Raw genomic sequence first — 27,838 nt, 5'->3', positions numbered from 1 at the left:
ATTTTTTAAAAAAATCTTACTTCACTATACTATATTTATGAAGTGGGCTGACAGAGTCAAGCTGCTTTGAATTCAGCAGGCTCTCAATATTTTTTTCAAGAACAGAGCAAGGGCACTCCCTGCCATGACTGTTTAATGTTGTGATTTCTGAAGAATAAGACATAAGTCCAATCCTACCTCTTATCAAAAAGACGTGAGCTTAGCTAAGTTTCAATAGGTACACAAGCCACAGTTTCTTTTAGATTGGTCATTCTGAATCAAGATAAGCAGATGATAACAGAGGAAAAAAGTATCTATCTTGCCCCTGAGTAAGTTAAGACTAAATCCATTTACACCCAATATAAGATGTTAATCTCTTCAAGAAACCACAAAATATGTATTTTCATCAATTATACTTCTTTAAAGGTATCAAAACCTTAAGTTAATGAAAATAAAAAGCAAAAATATAGATTGAATTCTACCTTTTCATTTAGGCCTGCTTTAAAAGTAGTCTCAGGTCCTGCTTATTGGTGGGACAAGCTTGATTATATGTAAAGTAAGTACTCAAACTGAAGCAGGGCATAATAGTCAAGACTATTATGAGCTCATCTTTGCAGTTGCTCTTGCATCTTACAAAACCAAACTGGTAGAAGGCTTCTATCTGAAAATGCAAGCTGTGGTTCCTACAATGACACGTTATTCTTGAAGTAGTATGAAGTATGAAAAAAGAAATGAGACCCCGAGTTGGGATTTGGCAGGTTAAATAAAGGGAGTAGTTGTTTCATAGCAAACATCATTTTTTTAGACTTTTAAATCATCTTCTATACTGGTGACCAAATTATTTAATGTCAGATCAAAGTATTTGCCAAATAATAGGATAGAGTCATAGCTTTGTGCCAGGAACCATGAATACATTTGGAAATTATCATGTTAATATTAACTGCCTCAAATTCAAAATACATATTTGACATGTAACAATAAATACCTTTATAAGACCGTTCTATCTTTAGTGAGCCCTTAACTCATAAGAAATTGTGTTTATTATAAAAGGAGTTACTAAATACCAAACTTAATTGAGCCGAGAAAATGGTAAAATTTTGCCCAAGTGCCCTGACTGGTTTGGCTCAGTGGATAGAGTGTCGCCCTGCAGACTGAAAGGTCCCGGGTTCGATTCTGGTCAAGGGCATGTACCTTGGTTGCGGGCACATCCCCAGTCGGGGGAGTGCAGGAGGCAGCTGATCAATGTTTCTCTCTCATCGATGTTTCTAGCTCTCTATCCTTCTCCCTTCTTCTCTGTAAAAAATCAATAAAATATATTTTAAAAAAAATTTTGCCCTAGAAATGTATTTCTTAAGTTGTTAGACTAAAGGAGATTTAATACTGTGATCAAACGTGGATTAAATATAGCTGTTCATGTATATTTATTTCTTTAGAGAAAGCAAATAGTGAAGCAATCTATCAGAACTTGTAATTCTTTTTTAAAAACTAAAAGAAAAAAACCTTGATATATCCAAACATTAAATGGTCAGACATCAGAAAGTTTCCTTCTGTGCCCTGGTCTGCTGGCCTTTTACCAATATAATTTCAAAAGTTATGAAAATCATCTCAAATAATTATTTGGATCTGATTAGTGAATACTAATAACATACAAATCTGTAAGTCTAAGATGACCACAGAAAATTTACAAGAGGTTTCCAGATTTAGCAAGTTTGTCATTTTAAAAATTGGTTGGTACATACACTTTTCCTAGTTTATTGACTAATATTTAAGCTAATTATTTAAATTGAGAATGCCTTCATTTTTAATAATTACATTTTTATTCTACTATCTCCAACAAACATATTCAAAATATCACCATAAAGATGCTTATCTCTTGCCTAATTTTATCAGTTTCTCCAAAAGAACTATCACTTTAATAGGCTGCAAATGGTAGTTGAGACTAGCATTGCAACTTGTCTAAAAAGCACTAGTCTAAAAGGAATCTCAGTACAGTTAAAGCCACCATCTTTGACCTATGCAAGTGTCTTCCTCTTGAAGAGATTATAATCATAACCTGACCTATTATTAGAGTTAAACTTATATTATATCATTGCTGGATTTAATAAAAACAATTTTGCTTAAGCTATGAATATTTTTTTCAACTGAATCAAGTTTTAAAAATAAGCACTGTGATGGGGTGGCGGGAGTGGGGGGGAAGGTAGCAGAGGTGAAATAAAAATGTGACACCAACAAACTCTTTGCTCAACTACAGTTGAGTGGCATAAAGAAAACCGTACTCTTGCCTACCTGGTCTTTCTTACCATAATTGTGAAAGAGAAGACAAGGAGAGTATAGCCTCTTTGCTAATACAAAGTATCTCTTGAGGATGTAACTTGTAGGACTTATCAAGAGAAATCGACTTTTTCCACACCTCTGAGATACTATTTTTAGAGGCTATAGAAGGAAAAGAAGTGCTTTACTGCCCATTTTTTCAAATGACAGAACTTCCCTGGCTGAAGAATATTTGCAACTTTGAATTAAAAATGAATAACCAAAACATTCTATACAGCTTACATATACAGATATATATATATATATATATATATATATATATATATATATATATATATAAATATCTACTTGACTTTTTTCTTCTTTTGATATTGAATCAGAAGTTGACAAGATGAATAATAATGTAAACCTTTCAGATTAAAAAGTCAAGTTTTTAGAGGCAACGTATTATATATAAGGTAGAGAAACGATAAAGGAAGGTCCTAGATTCAAATGCCAGCATACAGGGCTGTCACTAGCCCACAGAGTTCCTTTGTGCAAATCTGAAAAGGTGACCCTTCCCTAAGACTGGTTTTGCTAGAATAAGACACTTACCTGCCATAAACTAGAAAACTGCTGAATAAACATACAAGCATATGATGTCTGAGAACTGAGTGTGACTTCCTAAGTTGTATAGTTGACAACTGGCTCCATACATAGTAGCTCACATGCATGGGCCACACAGACCATAAACAAAGAGCTGGCAGGTGTGAGATGATTGTGTTGTGCCAAGTGTGACACAGTAATGTGTCCTTCTAGAGCAGGGGTGGGCAAACTTTTTGACTCGAGGGCCACAATGGGTTCTTAAACGGGACCGGAGGGCCGGAACAAAAGCATGGATGGAGTGTTTGTGTGAACTAATATAAATTCAAAGTAAACATCATTACATAAAAGGGTACAGTCTTTTTTTTTTAGTTTTATTCATTTCAAGCGGGCCGTAGTTTGCCCACGGCTATGAGTATACTAGGGCATGACAACTGCAGCACATGACAGCCCCTGGATAGCCAGGTGGTATACCAGCCACAGTTATGAGATGCAAATATAATTAACCTCATCATTTTATAGTTAAACCTTAAATATAGATCAAGTGACTGTCTATTATACATATAAGACCTTACCTCTTTCTGCTACCTCTGAATTTTTAATATTTGCATATTTTTATAAACTAGGCACAACTTTTATACTTACATCATACATGCATACTCAGTATAAAAATGTGAATAAGAACCAACATGAATTAATAAAATCTGTAAACTGGTTGGTTGATTTACATATAAGATTTCATCTAGAAAAAAAGAAAAGGATGGTGCTATAAATATATGCAGTAAGTACATGTAAAAATAAAAAAAGAATATATAACCTAATGCAGTGGTAAGCATAACTAACTGCTCACTTCATTAAATTGAACATGAAAACTTCAAATTGAAGAGGAAGAATGCATGTGGGAAAACCAAAAATCTAAAAAGTAAGGAGAACTAAAATCACTTTTTCATTTTTATGAAAAAAATGTACATGATCCACAAACCAAAATCCTGTGGATTAAGTTGTACTTACTATTGGTTAATTACTATATAAACCTCAGAAATTATCAGGATAGCTTTCTATACTAAATCTGTACATTACCAAGTATTTGGGGATTAGACATTTTATATTAACAGGATTATTCTGAGCATATAATAAGCTATCCATTATCAATGGCCTTCCTGTTAATCCAGGATGTAAACAAATATTACTATGATTTGACATCTGGAGTTTCTTTACTGGCAACAAAACTATACTTTTCTATATGAAAGTGAACAGGAAAATTATTCTGATATAAACATTTTTTACTTAAGTTTATAAGAACACTTCTAGTGTGCAAATGAAATACCAGAGAAATTCACCATTTTTTTCTTCTGTGTTTTAGTTGTAGAAAACGTGAATTTTATTTCCTGAAACTTTGAAGGCATAAATTAAACTGACAAAAACGACGTTAAAACTGAACAAGTTTGTAACTTGTAGCTGCCTCTGTGGCCCAGCCCTCCACAGGGATGTGCTATGAGTTTATTGCGCAGAGCTGACCACTGAGAAATGTGTTGCTGGCTCACCTGATGTAGAGCCAGAAAGGAAAACACAACTCAAAGGTTTTGGGAAATGTTTCCACAAAGAACTAATTTTAAGATCTTGTGTCATTTTTTATAACGTTAGATTTTAGAGAATTCATGATAGAAACACTCTCAAAATACTTAATTACAAAATCCATTCCTTTCAGAAACTAAAATAACTCATTTCTATTAAATTTGAAACATACTGTCTCAAATGATATTGTTGCAAAAAGTAGACCTTTAAAATCAAGGTGTTAGAAATATCAAAAATGAATGAGGTAGGAAGATGGAAATTTTACACCAAATCAGACTTTACATAAGAAAAAAATTGTACTTTTTACATGACCCTGAGTATAGAATTATATACTACAAGGAAAAATATTAAAATATAACAATAAGAACTACGTAAAAATATAAAGAAAATTAACCATCTTTCCTATGATTTCTGTCAAGTGCCACAAAACACACTCAAGTCACAGAAATCAACGGAAGACACTAGTCAGAGGCGTCTAACATTTGGAAACTTGTCAGCTGCAAACACTCCTGAAGCTTGGCTCTGGGCTCTGACATCATCCAACCTGAGTAAGGTATGTCCCTGAGAAGCCAGTCTATTCCGTCCAATCTGTCCAGACGGCATCAACATTATCCTGCACTGAAACCTTTTTTACTAATATTTATTAAAGAAAACATTTAGAAATACCATTAATTGTGTGTACATTAAAAGGGTTTTGCTTGTTACCTTGAATGTTTCAGATTCAAGGTAAACGACACAGAAAAGGCAGGGTCTTTGTAAAAGTGGGTTTTCTCCTAGTAAAGAAACACAGAGGAAAAGTATCCACCCTACCAAGGTAGGTCCTTAATGTTAATAAAAAATGTTAAAGAGAAACATTACTAAACTGCTAAAAATGAGTTTCTAAAGGTTGTATATAAATAATGTTCAAAAGTTAAAAGTCAGCTTGTCCAAATTTATCAAATAAAGCATACTTACAATTTCATCTCCTGGCAACCAATATCCTTCTTGTTCAATACCAGCTTTTGAACCTTTGCAGCCCACAGTGAGAGTTTCGACAATAAGACCATCTTTCACAGCCAAGCTCAGCTGACGGGTGGTCTCTTTTGGATGCATACCGTGGACTCGAGACATGTACCTGAACACAGAGAAAAAGCAAACTTAAAAATCTTTTAGTATAAAACACAGAAATGCATAACAATAAGAAAATAGAGATAATTTATTTCACTTTTATTATTACTTGTACTTATCAGAGCCCTGCTGAAAGGACAGAAGGAGTCCTGAATACTTAACTCTTTCAATTATCATGGTATTTTAAATCTCAATCTTATTTTTATATAGTTAGAGGACTATCTATTCAAAATAATACCAAACCAGCAATATAAGTCACTTAACAGATTTTAGTCATACATCCCATGTAGTTTTAGTCTCTGGAGCAATTACCACTAACTTCCACTCTACAGATTCTAAATTTAGAATTTTATAAACTCTAGCCATAAAACTTCCTATCCTATCTAATAAAAGAGAAAAATGGTAATTGGCGTACGACGATACCCTTTTCATTGGCTAATCAAGGCTATATGCAAATTAACTGCCAACTAAGATTGGCAGTTAACTGCCAACAAGATGGCGGTTAATTTGCATATGTAGGCACAATGCAGGGAGGCGAAAGGGAAAGCAGGAAGAAGCCCCCTGCCACTGACAGTGATCAGAAACCCAGGGGGGAGCTAAGAGCTGGGGGGCAGGGCAAAGGCGGCCCTGGGGCCGCCTTTGCCCTGCCCCCCAGCCATGATCGGAGAATCAGGTGCCTTTTCCGCCCTGGCCAGTGATAGCAGGAAGTAGGGGTGGAGCCAGCAATGGGAGCTGGGCACAGTCGAAGCTGGCAGTCCCAGGAGCTAGGGGTCCCTTGCCTGGGCCTAAAGCGAAGCCCACGATCGCGGGGCCGCTGCAGCTGCGGGTCCCCGCTGCCCGAGCCGGACGCCTAGGCCAGAGGCGTTAGGCCTGGGCAGGGGCGGAGCCTGCAACCACGGGGAGCTGGGGGTACCCTGCCCAGGCCTGACACCTCTGCCAGAGGCCTCAGGCCTGGTCAAGCAGCCGATCCGGTGATTGGTGATCGGAGGGTGATGAGGGTCAACTCCTCTGGCCGAGGCATCAGGCCTGGGCGGGGGGCGGGCTGGGGATTGGGGGGATATGATGGTCCCCTTGCCCAGGCCTGAAGCCTGGGTCAGAGGCGTCAGGCTTGGGCGGGGGGTGGAGCAAGCGATCAGAGGGAGATGGGGGTCCCCTGCCCAGGCATGATTCCTGGGCCAGAGGCCTCAGGCCTGGGTGGGGGCCAGAGCCAGTGATCAGGGGGAGATGGGGGTCCCCTGTCCAAGCCTGACACCTCTGGTGGAGGCGTCAGGCCTGGGCAAGGGGCCGATCAGGCGATCGGAGGGTGATGGGGGTCTACGCCTCTGGCCAAGGCATCAGGCCTGGGCTGGGGGCAGAACCAGTGATGGGGGGAAATGAGGGTCCCCTGCCCAGGCCTGACGCCTCTGTCAGAGGCATCAGGCCTGGGCAAGGGGCCGATCCTGCGATTGGAGGGTGATGGGGGTCAATGCCTGAGGGCTCCCAGTATGTGAGAGGGGGCAGGCTGGGCTGAGGGACACTCCCCCCCACCCCCCGACACACACCCAGTGCACGAATTTCGTGCACCGGGCCCCTAGTTAGAATATAAAATGCTTTTATTCAAAACTTAGGAAATTATGCCAAGCAAAACATAGAAATTACATGAGTGGTTCTCAACATCTAAAGAAAACAATGCATGTTGTGATTAATAAAGCAAAAACTAGTTTTCAATAAATTATATTCTGGACTGGATCACTAAAGCATACAAGCTCTCCCTGCTTTACAGTTACGTGTCATTTTTTAAAATGTAAAAATAAAGTAATATTTCAAATATACCTCAGACCACAGAGAATAATACTGGAGATACTGGAGATTCCCTTGTATCCACCAATTATACTAAACTCATGTTAACATTCTGATGTATTTGCTTCATATCTTTTTTATGTGTGTATTTTATTTTAAGGAAATAAAATGTTATAGATTCCATTCCCTGGCAATCAAACCCTCTACCAGTAATTACTGGACATCAGAGTCTGTTGGGGATACAGAAACAAAAACACCATGACACAAATCAGGCCAGAGAAACATTCCAAGTTGGTAAACCTGGGCGGGGTCAACACCTACACTTCTCGAGAAAATTAAGTAGGACAAGAATTTGTATCAATTTATCAGTCATTTATATATCAGCATTCCACACAAATCATCACTGAAGAACCTTATAAACTCAGAGGACAAATTTCAACAACGAAAAAGCAGTAAGCCCCATCAATGGCAAGCATTCTGTGTTTGCAGTTTATAGAAGACTAGAGACCCAGTACACGAAATTTGTGCACAGGTAGGGTCCCTAAGCCTGGCCAGCAATCAGGGACGATCAGGGCCTACCAGCTGCCAGCAAGGGCCATCCTTCCGCGCTGTCGGCTGGGGCCTTTCTTTGTTCCGCACCACCCCCCTGGTGGTCAGCGTGCCGCTCCTCCCTCCCCCGCCCGGTGGTCAGCACGCGTCATAGCAAGTGATCAAATTCCCGGTCTCCTGGTCAAACTCCCAAGGGACACTTTGCATATTAGCCTTTTATATATATAGATAATAAAGTGTCTGGTTTCTCTACAAATGCAGTTAACTGAAGGGCTGAGAAGAAAGAGACAAGGAATTACGGTGAACCAAACAGTGGCCCTGACAAACCAGATTTGCAGTAATAACAAATGGGACCAGAAGATGAAGGTGAAGTTAATCCACAAATACTGACTGTCACCTTTGCTAATAGTCTAAGGTGATAAATCACATGTATATTTTGATAAAGATCAACACTAACAAAAATAATCAATTGAAGTTTCGAATGTGGGGAAAGGAATTAAGCCAAAATGAAAATGTGCTAATATCCTCTCTGTTCACTGTAGGGAGCCAATAGACATTATCATAGGAATTAAGTATACTATACAAACTTATAAAGACAGCCTTTAGAACAAAAATTCAAACCTTCCAAATTATCTGAAGAAACCCACAAAAAAACACATTATGTAGTAAAATAAAAACAAAACAAAACAAAAAAACAGCAGCATATTAAATATGAGAGGACCAAAACCAAGTAAATTTGTTTTTTTAATAAATACAAATTGGTCAAACTCAATAATTAAAAACATACTGAATCACAAAACAAAAATTTCACCATCTACAAGAGACACAGTTATAGTGACAGAAATACTGAAGAAGAATGGGCAAAGGCATATCATAAAAATACAACCCAAATGAAGCAGGGATCAACACTGCAAGTAGGAAAAAAGTATTATTTTTTAAAAAGGCACGTAGGGCATAGACAGTTTTAAAGCAAAGCCTGTAATAAATAAAGAGAATACTGACAGGAATATAGGATTATGAGACTTTAATTCACTTCTCTCAGTTCACAAAAACATTAAGTGAACAAAATTAAGTATGGATAAAGGAGAGCTTTAGTTAAGTTTATTAATTAAGAAAACAGATCTAGTTGAATTTATACTAAAACACCAAAAGTATCTTCAATAAATCCAAGAAACAGTCATTAAAATGGTGCATAAAGTCAGCTATAAAACGACCTTAATAGATTTCCTAAAGTAATAGACATTTGCTAGTCACCATGAAATAAAATCAGATATTAATAAAAAAACCAGAAAACTCACATAAACCATTGAATCAAAAAGATTTTTTTAAATTACAAAAACAATAATTAAAACGCTAAAGCAGTGCTAGTTAAAGAGCAAAAATTACAGAACTAACAATATTAATCCAAGAGGTCCTTCTTAGGGAAGATTTAGAGATATCATTAGCTAACCTAATCAACAATGAAGAAACAAAACACAAAAACATAAAACTAAGAAATGTATAACACATCATATATAAAAAGGAAATTAAAATACTAGTCATAAGCAACTACTATGTTAAATTCTGTGCAGAAATATGATTTTCTAGGAAAAAATAAATGACCAAAGCTTGCCCACAGAAAAAAATAGAACACTGAAAAAGGACAATTTCCAAAGAAACAGAGGATGTTGACAAAGAGCTTTCACAGAAAAACTCAAGGTAGGAACATATTCACAAGGTAATTCTATCAAACTTTTAATGACCAGACAACTCCAATGTGATTTAAACTCTTCCAATACATAGTAAAGAAGGAAAGCAAAGGACCTAGCATGATAGTGCTAAGAAAAACTCACAAAAAAGGCACAGAAAAAGAAAACTAGTGTCCCATAGGAATGCTGGTATAAAAAATACTAAATGAAGTATTTAAGTGTACAGTACAATGTTAAATATGAACATAAATTAATAAATGTTAATACATTCAATTATCAAAAGAATATATACCATAACCGAATGTTTAGTTTCAGGATTTCTAGGAATACTTATTAAAAAAAATCTAGAAATATAATTCATCTCATTAATATATCAGAAGTGAGAAATCATGAAGATTTCTATACAAATGGAGAAGGCATTTGGTAAAATTTAACATCCAGCCTCTAACAAATAGGAATGCGTAAACAATACTTTCTTAACTGATCAGGAATATTTAAAGATGTCTTTTAACACTCTAACAAAGGTAACCAACATAGGTAAAATAGAGAAAGAAATGGGGCATAAAATTTGTTTAGAAGTTAAAATTATCATTATTTTCAGATCACATATCAAGAAAACCCAAGAAAATCAGCTGATATGCTATTTTAAATAATCAAATAATTTAGTCAATTATTTGGGTACAAGCTAACATAGTAAAAATTAACAACATTCATGTATACAAATAAATAAATTAATTAGGAGGTTTAAAATAAGACAAGACCCCAATCATCTACAAACGCAGTAAGAAAAATAAAAGATGCAGTAAAAAATAGAAGAAATGACACAATCTGTGTGAAGAAAAATCTGAAATTCTGACACAAAAGAAAATAAACAAATGTAAAGACATACCTGTATTTGGATGAAAAACAACAAAATTCAATTGCCTGTAAGATTAAGTAAATACCACCACAAAGTAAGCAAGTTGATTCTAAAGTTCTCTAGAGAATTCAACAAGAACTTCCCAAGACAATTCTTTATGCGTAATATCATATTGAAAAACATTATAGTACCAAAGTAATTAAAATATTGTGGAACTAGTGCACAGAGAACAGAGCAATGGAACAAAACATAAAACTTAGGAAGAGACCCAAATATACAAATGAATTATAATAAAAGTGGAATTTCAAATTGTGGGTGAAAAGACTGATTAATCAACTCATGAAAATTGGGACATGGAGCTCGCTAACTTGAAAAAAATAGAGATGGAACCTTACCCTAGTCTGTACCCACAAATAAATGTCAGATTTACTGGAGGATTGAGCTTGATTGGAACTACATCACTGGTGAGATGTAATTTAGTACTACTTCTATAGAGGAAAGTGTGGTAATATAACAATTCCTCTCCTAGATATTCACCCTATAGATATACTTAGACACGTGAAATAATAGACAAGGTAGGAAATTCATTTTAACATTGTTGCTAGCAAAAAAAGATTAGAAACAATCTAAACATGCATCTTAGGAGGCTGGCTAATCCTATATAATAAAAGGCTAATATGCAAATCAACCAAATGGTGGAATGACCAGTCGCTGTGATATGCACTGACCACCAGGGGGCAGATGCTCAATGTAGGAGCTGCCCCCAGGTAGTCAGTACACTCCCACAGGGGTAGCGCCGTTCAGCCAGAAGCCCTGAGCCAAGCTCACAGATGGCAAGCACAGCAGCAGTGGCAGGAGCCTCTCCCACCTCTGCAGCAGCACTGAGGATGTACAACTGAGGCTTAGGCCCACTCTCCCTGGGGTGGCGTGGGCCTAATCCTTCAATCAGACATCCCTCAAGGGCTCCTGGACTGTGAGAGAGCACAGGCCAGGCTGAGGGAACCCCTTGAGTGCATAAATTGTGCACCAGACCTCTAGTTTATAATATAAGCATACCAGGAATTATTACATAATAATTTAAGAAATGGAGCAGTATTATAAATGTTATGATGATATAGTCCAAGATATGTTATGTTTGAAAAATCATGGCACCAGGGCTAATATTCAAAACTAGAGGCCTGGTGCACAAAATTCATGCATAGGGGTGGAGGGGGGGTGGTGAGAGTGTCCCTTGGCCCAGCCTGCACCCTCTCGCAATCTGGGGCCTCTTGGGGGATGTCCGATAGTCCTGGGGCAATCCGGGACCGCTGCCTCCTAACCGCTCGCCTGCCTGCCTGATTGCCCCTAATGACCTCTGCCTCGGCCCCCGCCGTGGCAGCTTCGTCCAGAAGGACATCTGGAATGATGTCCAGAAGGTCATTCAGCTGTCCGGTCTAACTAGCATATTATGCTTTTATTATTATAGATATATAAAGAGAATTCATACAACTCAATAGCAAAAAACAACAATCTGGTTTTAGAAAGGGACAGAAGATCTGAATAGATATTTTCCCAAAGACGACATAGAAATGGCCAATAGGTATGTGAAAAGATTTTCAACATCACTAATCATCAGGGAAATCATCATCAAAACCACAAAAGATATTACCTCACACCTATTCAAACATCTATCATCAAAAAGACAGGACAATAAGTCTTAGCAAGGATGTAGAGAAAAGAGAGCTCTTGTGCACTGTGAATGGGAATGCAAACTGGTGCAGCCACTATGGAAACAGTATGGAGGATCCTCAAAAAATTAAAAACAGAACTACCATATGATCCAGCAATTCCACTTCTAGGTATTGAGAGAGAGAGAGAGAGAGAGAGAGAGAGAGAGAGAGAAGGAGAAAATACTAATTTAAAAAGATACATGCACCCCATGTTCATTGTGGCATTACTTACAATAGCCAAGATAAGGAAACAGAAGTGTCCATTGATTAATAAATGAATAAGGAAAATATAGTGTTTGTATCCTATATAATAAAAGGCTAATATGCAAATCAACCTAACAGTGGAACGACCAGTCGCTATGATGTGCATTTTTACTCATTTTTACTCATCCATAAAAATGTGCATTTTTACTCATCCATAAAAATGAAGGAAATCTTGCCATTTGCAACAACATGGATGACCTAGAGGCAATTATAATAAGTTAGAGAAAGACAAATACCACATTCCCACTTATACATATGTGGAATCTTGGGGAGGGAGGGAAGGAGGAAGGAAGGAGGGAGGGAAGGAAGGAAGGAAGGAAGGAAGGAAGGAAGGAAGGAAGGAAGGAAGGAAGGAAGGAAGGGAGGGAGGGAGGGAGGCAGGCAGGGAGGCAGGCAGGCAGGGAGGCAGGCAGGGAGGGAGGGAGGTAAAGCTCAAAGATATAGAGAAAAGATTGGTGGTTGCCAGAGGTAGGGAGGGTAGAAGGGGTAAAATGAATGATGAGTGTCAAAAGGTACAAACGTTCAGCTATAAAATAACTCATTGGGATGTAATATACAGCATGGAGACTACTGCTAATAATCCCATATTGCATATTTTAAAGTTGGTAAGAGAATAGATTAAAATTCCTCATCACAAACACGATGTATGGTGACGAATGTTATCAACTTATTGTGATGATGATTTTGCAATATATACAAATACTGAATCATTATGTTGTACACCTGAAACTAATATGAAGTTATTTGTCAATTATACCTCAATTTTAAAAAATCAGTGAAAAAATATCCTATATAATAAAAGGGTAATATGCAAATTGACCGAATGGCAGAACAACTGGTCGCTATGACATTCACTGATCACCAGGGGGCAGATGCTCAACACAGGTGCTGACGCCTGGTGGTCAGTGTGCTCCCACAGGGGGAGCACTGCTCAGCCACAAACTGGATGACGGCTGGCGAGCACAGTACGGGAGCCTCTCCTACCTCCGCAGCAATGCTAAGGATGTCTATCAGTCGGATATCCCCAAGGGCTCCTGGACTGCTAAAGGGCGCAGGCTGGGCTGAGGGACCCACCCCGCGGCCCCTCCCCCTCGACCCCAGTGCATGAATGTTGTGAACCAGGCCTCTAGTTGTATATAAAAGGGTATAATTTCTGAAAAGCATTATGTAATTATCTCTGTATATGCACAAGAGTTCAAGAGTTATATTCCAGGAACTGTCCGAGGAGAACTGAGTAGTTCAGCAGACATGTAGGAAGAAAACATTTTTTCACGGTATGCCCTTAAGGATTTTGTTTGTGCATCTATTAGATAAATATTATTTTTACTTTTAAAAAGTAACTACCATTTACACCATCCAACCAGCAATGTATGGAAGTTCCTTTCTCTCACATATGCTTGCCAATTTTTTCACACTCACCTTTGACTCTTCTTGGGCTTTTACTCACCCATAATTATTTTAGCATCAGTTTGTTGATATTTGGGTTAGAAAATAAATATCATTATAATATTGTCTTTCCACTGATGAACTTGGTACATTTGTTCATTTATTTGTATTTTCCTCTATGTCCTCAATAATTTTTAAAAAATGTTTCTCCATAAAATTCTTGCCTATCTTTGGAGTTTTTCTAGATATGGCATATTTTTTAGTCCTTTGAAAAGGGGATTTTATTTTATATAATATTTTCTGGTTGCTGGTATATATTCAGAAACCTTGCTAAACTTTTTTATTAGTTTTAAGTTTGTCTAAGTTAAGTCTATTGTCTGTTTAAGTGAGTCTATTACAATTGTCCTTCCTTTTTTTTTTTTTATCCTCACCCAAGAATGTATTTTGATTGATTTAGAGCAGGGATAGGGAATGTCTGCCCTTTGGGCCGTAGAAGGCCCATGAAATCATTTGGTCTAGCCCTGCCAAGGGAACCGCAGGCAGGACTCGAAATTCAATAAATCTAAGAGCTTTTTTCATACCAACATAAATTTATATTAAGTGAATGATGTTATAAATATCCAAATGGCCTTGGCAAAAAAAAGGTTCCCGACTCCTGAATTAGAGAGGGAGAGAGATAGAAACATCAATAATGAAAGGGAATCATTGATCAGCTGCCTCCTATTGGGGATGAAGCCCATAACCCAACCAGACATGTGCTCTGACTGGGAATCAAACTGTGACCTCCTGGTTCATAGGTTGACACTCAACACTGAGCCACAATGGCTGGGCTGTCTGTCTGTTTTTTAAACAAAAATGGCAATACATTCTATTATTCCTTGTTATATTTTTATCCACTGCATTTCACCATACAGATGGGTCTTTCTATCTACTGTGCATTCCAACATCTGTACAGCATGGAGTAAAGACAATTGAAAAAGAGCTTTACTTGCTCTTTAGAGGTAGCATGTTGGGCTCAACTTTCCTTAGTTCAGAGAGAACTGAAGTCAGCTAAACCAATTTATTCTGGCCCTTGGCCCATGAACGACCACAAAGATGTTCATGAGGAATGATTCAGGATGGACTCAGGGAGCCCTTTTCACAAGAACAGGATATATACGGAGAGGGTATGGATGAAGGATTAGTTCTAAAAAACATGAAAACTCCATCAACACCAAAAAGTGGCTCCTCCTAGAACTGTTTCAGCCTGGGAATGTAACAGCTCTGAATTAAGGGGTTTTGTTTTCTGAATGAAAAGTCTGAGTTTAGGAAAATTTGAATAAAGAGTAAGTGATCTAACATCCATTAAAGAGGCTAAGAACATGTATACATTATTTTAAATAGTTGTTACATTTAAATGTTTTTTAAATAGGTATTATTTACTTCCCTTTAAGGCCTTCCAATCACAGAACTGATTTGCTGACCTATCTAGAGTTGCACCCAGGAAATGTGCCACCACTGGGAGATGACAAATTATATTAGACAGTGCCTTGCATAATATTGGTAATCGATAAATGCTTGAATATATTCATGAGTAACAGAAAATTTCAATGCAATTTTATAAAATCTTTTATTTTAAATTAGTTCTGGACTTGCAGAAGAGTTACAAAAATAGTAAAGTTCCCATATATCCTTTACCAACTTCTCCTAATTTTATTATCTTACACAAAATAGTGCAATTACCAGAATTTCTTAATTTCTATTTTAAAAACTTATTTTTTGAGATACAATTGACATATATTAGTTTCAAGTGTACAGCATAATTATTCAATATTTGTATATATTGCAAAATGATCACCACAGTAAGTCTAGTTAACATCCAAACATTCCTTAATGTTTGGTACACTGGCATACCTTGAAGATGTTGCATGTTCAGCTCCAGACTAAAAAATTCAAACAAAAGAACAAAACAAAAGAAAAATACAAAAGATCAAAATATCTAGAAATAGGTCCTAATAAGCAAGAAATCTAAATGCAAAAGGTAAGCATTATAAAAGAAGGGAAAATGTAGACGTGGGTGGCTCCAGCTCAGGCGGCGACATGGTGCACGGCAGGAAGCTAGGGGGCCATGGCTGACTGACATCTGAGAGCCCTCACGCCATATTCTGGGAGTCAAGCAAGTCCCAGGGAGATTCAAACTTTGCAAGAAATGGGGAGGCCAGGAAAGACAATAAAAGTATATATAGAAACTTTCTAAAAAAAAAGAAAAAAAAGAAGGGGGGATGTAACAATATTTAGCAAGTGATAATAAAATAACTAAATGTCAATCTGGATAAAAATGATTCATATCTACATCATTTAAATTTTGAATTATTTTAATATCCTATATAATGAAGATGTACTATGCAAATGGTTGTTACGCCGTGAAGCGTAATGACCAACCACATAACAACCGGATCACGGGTCAGCAGGAGGGTGAGGCAGCAAACTATAAGTGAGGGATGGAGAGCTACAGGAGGGGGCAGGGCAGCAAGCTATGAAGGGGGGCCAAAGGGGAGGGGGGAGCTACAGGAGGGTGGGGCAGTGGACGGAGAGTTACTGTAGGGCGGCTGTGAGCTACTGCCGAGCTACTGGCGCACAGATTCATGCGCAGGGTTACTAGTTTAAATATAACAGAAAATAAGAATTAGGACAAAATATCAGCTATTTAGGAGCAAATTATCTACACTAATAAAGACAAAGATTCTAACTGACCGTACCTTTGCTATGCCCTAAGCCACGCCCACCAGCCAATCAGAGTGACTATATGCAAATTAACCCAACCAAGATGGCAGCCAGCAGCCATGGAGCTGGAACAAGCAGGAGGCTTGGTTGTCCAGGCAATGGAGGAAGCCAAGCTTCCTGCCTGCTCTGAGCTGGCTATGGCCTCCCTCATGGCAACAAAGTTTCAATTATAGAAGACAAATAAATCCCAGATACCTGCTTCCAGCCAGCCTCCACTGGGAGCTTGGGTGGCTGGGGGTTGTGGCCAGCCTGCAAAGAGCCATAAGCCCCTCACTCAGGCTGGCCACACCCTCATGGGGTGAGGGTACCCACTGGGGGGCTTAGCCAGCCTGCGAACGGCCATCAGCCCCTCACCCAGGCTGGCCACACCCTCATGGGGTGAAGGTTCCCAATGGGGGGCTTGGCCAGCCTGCGAACGGCCATCAGCCACTCACCCAGGCCAGCCACACCCTCATGGGGTAAGGGTCCCTGCTGGGGGGCTTGGCCAGCCTGAAAACAGTCATCAGCCCCTCACCCAGGCTGGCCACGCACTCCTATATAATGAAATGGTAATATGCAAATTGACCCTGCTGGCTGCGGAGGCTAGAGGAGCAGAGCACACAGTCAATAAGATAGAAAAAACCAAGATGGAGGCATAGGTAAACACCGGAGATTGCTGCCTCGCACAACCACTTCAAGAATACAACTAAAAGACGGAATGGACATCATCCAAAACCACAGGAAGGCTGGCTGAGTGGAAATTCTACAACTAGAAGGAAAGAGAAAAGCATACCGAGACTCAGAGGAGGTGCAGTGCGGAAGTACAGAGGTACGGAGGTGCATGCGGAGAGGGCTGGCGGCTGAGGACACGGTTGTCTTTTTCAATCGGGAGGGAGTATCAAGCTCTGAGCTCCAGTTCCGGGCCAGTCTCTGAGGACCCAGACTCATTCGGGAGAAACTGGACTGTCTGGCATCAGTGGGAACTTGAGAGCGGCTTTCTCTCAGAGATGCTTGCAGCAATTGCCGGGACACTGAGAAGCGGGGCCTCTGAGGGCAGCCATAGCTGCTTGCTCCACCCTGTTGATCCCCTGGGACCCCGCCCTGCCCAACCCACAAGTCACATGTGGAGGCTTTTGCATATGAAAGGCCTGGCCCTTTGCAATCTGAAAATTACCTAACAAATTGCAGCTCACCCAAGGCCCCAGGCAACTTGCATTGCTTCACACCTGGCTCCTGCTGGATAGCCTCAGGCAGAGGCTAGATTAGCACCTCCTTAGAGATGCAGGAGCCAGTGTGCCCGGTGGTCAGAGTGGGACCATCCAGATTGCAGCTCCTCGGATCCATAAAGGACACATTCAGGGGGCAGACTCAGTGAGCACCGAAGCCCCACTGAAGCAAGTCTTGCCCCGGAGGGGTGTCTCCAGCACAGAAGTTCTCCCACTGCAGACACAGCTGATTCTCACAGCCAATTGGCCTGGAGGTCAATTCCTCCCAGTGATACCTACAACAATCAAGGCTTAACTACAACAAGACTGTGCACAAAGCCCACAAGGGGGTGCACCAAGAATGTCCACCTCAGGTAATTGGGGAGGCTGAGCCACTGGGCCCTATAGGACACCTAGCACACAAAGCCACTCTATCAACACAGGGAAGCAGCCGAAATGCGGAGACAAAGAAACAGGACACAAATGACAGAAATGGTGGAAAGCAAACTATTGGATAAAGAGTTCAAAACCACACTTTTAAGGTTTTTCAAGAACTTTCTAGAAACCGCCGACAAATTTAGTAAGACCCTCAAAAAGACGGGTGAGACGGCCAATAAATGTAGTGAGAGCCTCAAGAAATCTAGTGAGACCCTCAATGTTGTGATAAAGGACCAACTAGAAATTAAGCATACACTGACTGAAATAAAGGATATTATGCAGAGTTCCAACAGCAGACTAAAGGATCACAAGAAACAAGCCAAAGATTTGAAATACGAAGAAGCAAAAAACACCCAACCGGAAAAGCAAAACGAAAAAAGAATCCAAAAATATGAAGATAGTGTAAGGAGCCTCTGGGACAACTTCAAGCGTACTAACATCCGAATTATGGGGGTGCCAGAAGAAGAGAGAGAGCAAGATATTGAAAACCTACTTGAAAAAATAATGACAGAAAACTTCTCCTACCTGGTGAAAGAAACAGACTTCCAAGTCCAGGAAGCGCAGAGAACCCCAAACAAAAGGAATTCAAAGAGGACCACACCAAGATACATCATAATTAAAATGCCAAGAGCAAAAGACAAAGAGAAAATCTTAAAAGCAGCAAGAGAAAACCAGTCAGTTACCTACAAGGGAGTACCCATACGACTGTCAGCTGATTTCTCAACAGAAACTATGCAGGCCAGAAGGGAGTGGCAAGAAATATTCAAAGTGATGAATGCCAAGAACCTAAAACCAAGGCTACTTTATCCAGCAAAGCTATCATTCAAAATTGAAGGTCAGATAAAGAGCTTTACAGATAAGGAAAAGCTAAAGGAGTTCATCACTACCAAACCAGTATTATATGAAATGCTGAAAGGTATCCTTTAAGAAGAGGAAGAAGAAGAAAAAGGTAAAGATACAAATTATGAAAAACAAATACACATCTATCAAGTGAATCTAAAAATCAAGTGAATAAATAATCTGATGAACAGAATAAACTGGTGATTATAATAGAATCAGGGGCATAGAAAGGAAGTGGACTAACTATTCTTAGGGGGGTGAGGGGTGGGGGAGATGTGGGAAGAGAATGGACAAAAATCGTGCACCTATGGATGAGGACAGTGTGTGTGGGGGGGGGGGAGGGGGGGTGAGGGCAGAGGGCGGGGTGGGAACCGGGTGGAGGGGAGCTATGGGGGGAAAAAAGAGAAACAACTGTAATAATCTCAACAATAAAGATTTAATTATTTTAAAAAAATCAATAAAATATATTTTTTAAAAATATGCAAATTGACCCTAACAGCAGAATGACTGGGAATGACTGGTCACTATGACACACACTGACCACCAGGGGGCAGATACTCAATGCAGGATCTACCCCCTGGTGGTCAGTGCGCTCCCACAGGGGGAGCTCTGCTCAGCCACAAGACGCTGACGGCTGCCAGTACAGCAGTGGTGGCGGGAGCCTCTCCAACCTCCTCAGCAGCACTAAGGATGTCCGACAGCAGCTTAGGCCTGCTCCCCGCTGGCAAGTGAACATCCCCTGAGGGCTCCCGGGCCGCCAGAGGGATGTTGGGCTTCCAGCTTAGGGCCAATCCCCCAGGGAGCGGGCCTAAGTCATCAGGTGGTCATCCCCTGAGGGGTCCCAGACTGCGAGAGGGCACAGGCCGGGCTGAGGGACCCTCCCGAGTTCACAAATTTTTGTGCACCAGGCCTCTAGTCCTATATAATAAAACCCCAATATGCAAATTGACCAAACAGCAGAACAACCCGTCACTATGATGTGCACTGACCATCAGTGGGCAGACGCTCAATGCAGAAGGTGCCCTCTGGTGGTCAGTGGCTCCCACAGGGGGAGCACCACTCAACCAGAAGCTGGGCTCACAGCTGGCGAGTGCAGCGGTGGTGGTGGGAGCCTCTCCCACCTCCAAGACAGCACTAAGGAGCAGCAAGCCAAGAGGTAAGGAGCAAGCAGGCAGGTTGTAAGGAGCGAGGGATCCTGTATGGCAAGAGGGATGTCCAACTGCTAGCTTAGCCCTGATCCCCGGGGGAATCCCGGACTGCGAGAAGGCACAGACTGGGCTGAGGGACCCACCCCCCCCGACCCCACCTCCAGTGCACAAATTTTGTGCACCGGGCTTCCAGTAAATCCTAACAATGGAAGAAACAAAGTAAAAAATAGATTTAAACACAAAATTAAGATTATAAATTGTTAAGAGTAAGAAAATTAAAACAGGGAATAATCAGGGAAAAGACATCAAGTATGATAAAGATTAAAAACATACCTATCAACACAGCTGATCTGAGGTTCATGTGCGTGATCTATGCTATAAATCCAAACCTTATATGAGCAATCTAAGATGTTTGGTTTAATATTTATTGTGACAGAAATCACTAATCCTGTCAAGTATCAACAAACAAACACAAGCTCATAAAGTAATGCCTAAACTTGAGGAATTCCTATTTTTCCCCTACTCTCCTATTCTTTTGGAAATATATTGATTCTCACTACTTTTCTTAAAAAGTAGAATTGAGCTAGCGTGTTCTAGATGTTAATAAAGAGTAATTAATGTTCTCTTACTGAGCCCTGCAGCTAAATATATCTCGGTGAATCACAAATAAATTCTGAAGAAATAAGTAATTTATGTGATAAACCCTGAACCTAGCAAAAGATCCCAATTGATTATTTCTCTTCTAAGATCATCAAGTACTCAGGCAGGTTTACTTCAAGTGAAAATACTTTTATGCTAATAAATCAGGTTAAGGTCTCTCCAGAGTTCTCATTTTTTTACAGGCTGCTTATCCATCAATTAAAGAGGCAAAAATAGCAATTTGTATTTGAGATACATTTATAGTAACCATCGAATTTATTTTAATTTCACTTATCACAAATAATATAGTATGTACTAGGACATGACTAATATTGAAATGTTATATTCAATGCCTCTAAACTTTTTCAGTAACTTTTTAATTTTCTCCCATTCCATCCATTTCCTTTCCTGTAATTCCCCTACCCACATTTCCCCCAGGGCACCACTTCGCAACTGCTGCTGAGCACTGAAGTGTATCCAAGCAACAGACTGCAAAATCCTAATTTGTTTAATCTCCCCTGAGATAACTCAGCATGTTCCAAGACAAAAAAAAATAGCTAATGGTGACAACCATTACAGATTCAACATTTTTACAAATGTAAGAAATCTCATGAGCCACAATTTCCTAAAAGTAATTATCTACCATTAACCCTTCTAATAATGATTTATTCTCAGAATTATGTATTACCATTGTTTGACGAACATTCTGGGAGGTGAGCATACCAACGAGACACTGTTAAGTATGATCATATCCTGGGGGAGAAGAAACCACCACAAAATGTACTGATATGTTTTCTACTAACTAGAAAACATAATGAACACTTGTACTGTACTCTTGTCAATACAAGTAGCTTCACACTATCATGAAGTCCAGAGGCCTTCACTGTGATGGAAATATAACAAACTTAGGTGTGTTCTGAATGATGTGGATAAGGTTAATACTGCCCCATAATTTCAGAGTACACTGCAAGTTTCATGTTTCAATTTCCTTTGTAATTGGAAAAAAAGAGCACAAGCAATGGCAGAGTAGCAATTTGGCATAATTTTCTTATATATAACTGTAATGTTCTCACTAAAACTGCCTGAATCCTCAACCTAACTACTCAGCACAGAAGTAGACAGACACTGCCATCTGACATGAGCTTAAAACAAATATAAAGTGGTTAACTTTATTAAAATCCTAGGAATAAATTTCTTTCTGGTTTCAGAACTATTACAAATAGCTGTTTCAACTCAGCAATTAATTCCTTTATAGACATTATTATAAAAGTAAAGCTTCCCTTTGTATTGCCTACTAGGAAACGGAAAGCCAGATCTGTAGCATCCTTAGCAAGTTGTGGGGTCTGCCAGAACTTTATTCCTGACTTGATTTTTTTTCCTATTCTTCTTTTCTCTTTTCCCCCTACTTCTCAATCCCTTCCAATACACACTGAGTGGCCAGATTATCATGACCACCTGACGTTTGTAGGCAAATTAGCTATAATTTAGTGCTGAAGTTGCTAGAGGGCCAGACCATTATAAGTAGGGAAACGGGTTGTTTACCATGACAGTAGAAGTGATTTTTTTTCTGAAGATATGGGTAAACAACGCGGTTTAACAGCCTTTGAATAATCTGAGTGGCCAGATTATTATGACCACCCATCAGTACTTCGCTAGGCCATCTTTTGCCTTCAATACTGCAGTGATTCTTCTTAGCACTGACTCCAGGAGATGTTGAAAGGTGATGCGAGGAATCTGACACCATGCCTGATGAATAGCACTGTCCAGTTCTGTGAGATTTCATGGTTGTCGAACCAACAGCCTGATGGCTCTTTTAACTGCATCCCACAAATGCTCAATTGGATTGAGATCTGGTGATTGTGGGGGCCACCTAAGCAAGGTAAAGTCTCCCTCATGTTCTTGAAACCACTCCTGCACAATACGAGCACTGTGGCATGGCGCATTGTCTTGTTGGAAGAAGCCATCTCCATTGGGATACACCATCAACATGATAGGATGAACCTGATCAGCAACGATACTTAGGTATGTTGTGCTATTCAGACGTTGTCCCACACGAATTAAAGGGCCCAAATCATGCCAGAAAAACATGCCCCAAACCATAACACTGCCCCCATAAGCTTGAAGGGTTGTACTCATACATGTGGGGTGCATGTTTTCATGCTGTTTCCGCCAAATTCTCACTCTGCCACCTGCATGATGCAATTGGAAACGTGATTCATCAAACCACATGACTTTTTTCCAATGCTTGACTGTCCAATCCTTGCGCTCCTGTGCGAATTGGGGACATTTTATCTTGGTAACTGCAGACAGCAAAGGTGTTCGAACAGACCTTTGGCTTCCATATCCCATATGATGCAGTGTACGGCTAATTTGCCTACAAACATCAGGTGGTCATAATAATCTGGCTACTCAGTGTGTGTGTGTGTGTGTGTGTGTGTGTGTGTGTGTGTGTGTGTGTGTGTGTGTGTGTGTGTGTGTGTGTGTGTGTATCACGTTCAAAGGCTGTGAAATCGTGTTGTTTACCCATATCTTCAGAAAAAAATCACTTCTACTGTCGTGGTAAACAACCCGCTTCCCTATCTATAATGGTCTGGCCCTCTAGCAACTTCAGCGCGAAATTATAGCTAATTTGCCTACAAACATCAGGTGGTCATAATAATCTGGCCACTCAGTGTATATTACCTTACTCTATTTACTTCCATTTTTTTCTAATTGTCCTTAAAATATATTTGGAACAAATGAAGGTCTAATAAAATATACTGTGTATATTCATTTGATAAACATATATGAATACAAGGTACACATACACACAATGAAAACCCGCCCACCTTTTGCCCTTTTTCCTGAACTGTCTGTTGTACATGTTGTACCAGTGTAACTACTAGTAGTGCCCCTTCACTCTTACCCCAGTTACAGGTATTCTATTTTTAGGTATTTATCTGAATATACATCACCTACATCTGTACATGAAAACACAGTGTAGCTTTTACCCTAACAGTCCCCAAGTGGAAACATCCCAAATGTCCCTTGGCAGATAAATTAATTTTAAAAACTGTGGTATATCCATATGATGCAATACTACGTAGCAACGAAAAAGAATAAACTACAATATATGCAGCAAATGAATCTTAAAACATGACTAAGAGAAGCTAATCATGAAAAAGAACATAATATACGATTCCATTTATATAAAATTCAGGAACAAGTAAAATTAATCATTGTGACAGAAAGCAAATTAGTGATTTCCTAAGGCTAGGGGGCAATCATAACAAACTGATCAAACAGAAGGACAGGGGAAACCAAATCCTTGTTCACTGCTAATGAACATGTAGAGTGAGACATACTCTCTTGAAAGCCAAGTCAAATTAAGTGTAGATAATCTATACTCTATGAGGAATCTGTTCCCTGGATAAACACATTAATGAATTCCTCATATAGGTCAAAAAGAAAACTATTACTGTGGTAGTAAAGAATTGGAGCAATGCATGGTTATTTGTGATAGAGGGAAAACTGAAGATAACCTGAGTATCCACTGTAAGGAAATAATTCAAACATGGGGAAAGGCTATAATTAGCAAGACGATTATTAAATCACACAAGTTATCTAAAAATATAACAACGGCAGAATAGTGATTTAAAAAAAGCAGATGATAATAGGTACCTATAGGGTTATAATACTAGTAAAAGCTAAACAAGGTGATAAATGCAAAGTACTCAGCCCAGTGCCCAGCACTTAGTATGTTCTAAGTAAATGGTTCCTGCACTAATTATCACTTATTCTTGTAAGAGTTTACTTCATTATTTGTATTACTGGATATTTGTATAATAAAAATACAGAGGTATTATAAGAATTCAATAGATGACATATGGACAATATAAAAGTACAGTGGAAAAAGCAAGGCCTTTGAAGTCACACAGATCTAGGTTCAAACACCAGCTCTACAACTTACCAGCTGCAAGACCCTGGACAACTTACTTAACCTCTCTGCATCCCAATGTGCATTTTTAGAAAGTAAAATTCATAGTGTTAACACATGTGGTTGTTTTGAAGGTAAAAAGATAATGTAATGTAAATCTTACAATAAATATCTTGCATTTCATCCCTCCTTTCTCCCACAGTATATTAATGAACAGTTTCAACAGACGATCATGCAGCCATTACCAATGGAATTTAAGGTGATCATATAACAAAAAAAGCCTAAATAATGTGAGGCGAAAAAACAAGCATGAAACAAGACTAGAAAAAAATTAAAATGGGTCCCTTACGTGAGTTTGGGTAGACGAATTAATTATAGGTGATTATTTTCTTATTTTCTATTTTTCAAGCACCCTGCAGTATGGTTATATTACTTCCAGAAAAATTTTTTTAAAACCATAATGGTTTGCCACTGAGTGCTTCACAGATAAAAGGATGATTCAATATATACGAATCAATAAATGTGTGTTGGTGGTATAGTGGTGAGCATAGCTGCCTTCCAATAAATGTGATACACCACATTTTATTAACGTGTACCTAAACATAAAAATCATGTTCAATCTCAACAGATGCAAAAAAAGCCTTCAAGAAGATTCAACACTCTTTCATGATTAAAAAAAAAAAAATCAACATGCCCTAACCGGTTTGGCTCAGTGGATAGAGCGTCAGCCTGCGGACTCAAGGGTCCCAGGTTCGATTCTGGTCATGGACATGTACCTTGGTTGCGGGCACATTCCCAGTGGGGGGTGTGCAAGAGGCAGCTGATCGATGTTTCTCTGTCATTGATGTTTCTAGCTCTCTGTGAAGAATCAATAAAATATATTTTTTTAAAAAATCATCAAATTGGATATAGAAGGAAACTACCTTACCACACTCTAAGCCAGTGGTTCTCAACCTTCCTAATGCCACGACCCTTTAATACAGTTCCTCATGTTGTGGTGACCCCCAACCATAAAATTATTTTCGTTGCTACTTAATCACTGTAATTTTGCAACTGTTATGAATCGTAATGCAAATATCTGATATGCAGGATGTATTTTCATTGTTACAAATTGAACATAATTGAAGCATAGTGATTAATAACAAAAACAATATGTAATTATGTATGTGTTTTTCGATGGTCTTAGGTGACCCCTGTGAAAGGGTTGTTTGACCCCCAAAGGGGTCTCGACCCACAGGTTGAGAACCGCTGCTCTAAGCCATGTATGAAAAACACACAGTGAACAACATACTTAAATAAACTCAGAAAAAAGGCAACTTTCACCACCCCTATTAAACACAATATTAGAAGTTCTAGCCAGAGTAACTAGGCATCCAAATTGGAGAAGAAGTAGTAAAATTGTCTTTGCAAATGATATCATATGTAGAAAATTCTAAAGATTTCACAAAAAATTAACTAATAAATGGATCCAGCAATGTAGTACAATACAAAGTCAATACACAAAAATCAGTTCTATTTTTATAGATGAACAATCAACAATCTAAAAGGAAAACTATTAAAATAATTTCATTTGCAATAGCATCAAAAAGTATAAAATACTTAGGAATTAATAAGATGAAAATGTATACAATCAAAACTATAGAACATCGCTAAAAGAAATTAAAGATATAAGTAAATAGAAACATCACGTTAATGGATTAGAAAGCTTAATATTGTTAAAATGTCAATTATTACCCAAAGCGATCTACATAAATGCAATCCCCATTAAAATCCCAATGATATTTTTTATCAGACACAGAAAAACCCACCCACCCTAACATTCATATGTAAATCTAAAGGTATCCCAAAATAGTAAAACAATCTTGAAAAAAGATAAAGAAAACTTGGAGGATCCCAATTTCCAATTTCAAAACTTACTACAAAGCCACAGTAATCAAAACTAAGTGGTACTGGCATCAAGACAAAATGTAGATGAATGGAATGGAACAGAGATAGCAGAAATAAACCCTCACATATACATACATTCAAATGATTTTTGACAAGGGTGCCAAGACCACTCAATGGGGAACAGTCTTTTCAACAAATGGTGCTGGGTGCCTGGCCGGTGTGCATCAATGGTTGTGTGTTGACCTATGAATCAAGAGGTCACAGTTCAATTCCCAGTCAGAGCACATGCATGGGTTTCGGGCTCCATCCCCAGTAGGAGGCAGCTGATCAATGATTCTCTCTCATCACTGATGTTTCTATCTTTCTCTCTCCCTTCCTCTCTGAAATCAATAAAAAAAGATTTTAAAAAAATAATGCAAACTTTGAATTTATTTTTAAAAAGTATGCTGGAAAAACTGAATTATCTAAGAGCAGTGGAATAGAGTTAGACCCTTACCTAACACAATATACAAAAATAACGCAAAATTGATCAAAGAACTAAATGGCAGACCTAAAACAATAAAACTCTTAGAAGAGACTAAAGCTTCACAACATTGGACTTGGCAATAATTTCTTGGATATGACACCAAAGGCACAGGCAAAAAGACAAATTGGACTTTGAAAACTGAAAATTTTGTATAGGAGACACTATCCACATAGTCATAAGGCAACCTTTAAATGGGAGAAAACAGTTGCAAATCATTTATTTGATAAGGGATTATTGTCCAGGACATATAGAGAACTCCCAAAACCCAACAATGAACAACCCGATTGTGCAAAGGACTTGTGTAGACATTTCTCCAAAGAAGATACATAAAAGGCAAATAAGCACATGAAAATATACTCAACATCACTAATTATTGAGGTAATGCAAATAAAAACTAAAGTGAGATACCTCCTCCCACCCAAAAGGATGGTTGCTATCAAAATGTTGAAAACAATGTTGATAAGGATAATGAGAAATTGGAAATTTTGTGCAATGGTGGTGAAAAGGTAAAATGGCACAGTGTGGAAAACAGTATGGTGGCCCCTCAACAAATTAAAAATAGAATTGCCATATGATCCTGCAATTCCACTTCTGGGTATTGACCCAAAAGGATTAAAAGCAGGGTCTCAAAAGAGATACTTGTACACCATGTTCATAGCAGCATTATTCACAATAGCTAAAAACAGGGAGTAACCCAAGTGTCTACTGACAGATAAATTGATAAGCAAAATGTGGTATATATGCAAAGC

The 27,838-nt window shown here is 38.9% G+C and overlaps 1 protein-coding gene across 32 annotated transcripts in view; it reads right to left on the bottom strand.

Annotated features, from left to right (window-relative positions):
- ZMYND11 (zinc finger MYND-type containing 11) overlaps positions 1-27,838 on the bottom strand; it is a 141,979-nt gene that overhangs the window by 51,904 nt on the left and 62,237 nt on the right. For 30 of the 32 annotated variants that reach the window (XM_059662591.1, XM_059662702.1, XM_059662582.1 and 27 more), the window contains one exon: positions 5,362-5,521. In XM_059662591.1, coding sequence (XP_059518574.1) covers positions 5,362-5,521 — 160 coding nt within the window. Of the gene's footprint in view, positions 1-3,477; positions 3,575-5,361; positions 5,522-26,698; positions 26,807-27,838 lie in introns of all 32 variants that reach the window. The other 2 variants (XM_059662767.1, XM_059662677.1) reach the window with 2 other exon arrangements.

This window comes from Myotis daubentonii, chromosome 1, assembly GCF_963259705.1.
Source record: "Myotis daubentonii chromosome 1, mMyoDau2.1, whole genome shotgun sequence".
In the NCBI taxonomy this organism is placed as follows: domain Eukaryota; kingdom Metazoa; phylum Chordata; class Mammalia; order Chiroptera; family Vespertilionidae; genus Myotis; species Myotis daubentonii.
Note: the sequence above shows the minus strand (reverse complement) of the source record. Positions and strands in the feature narration are given on the sequence as shown.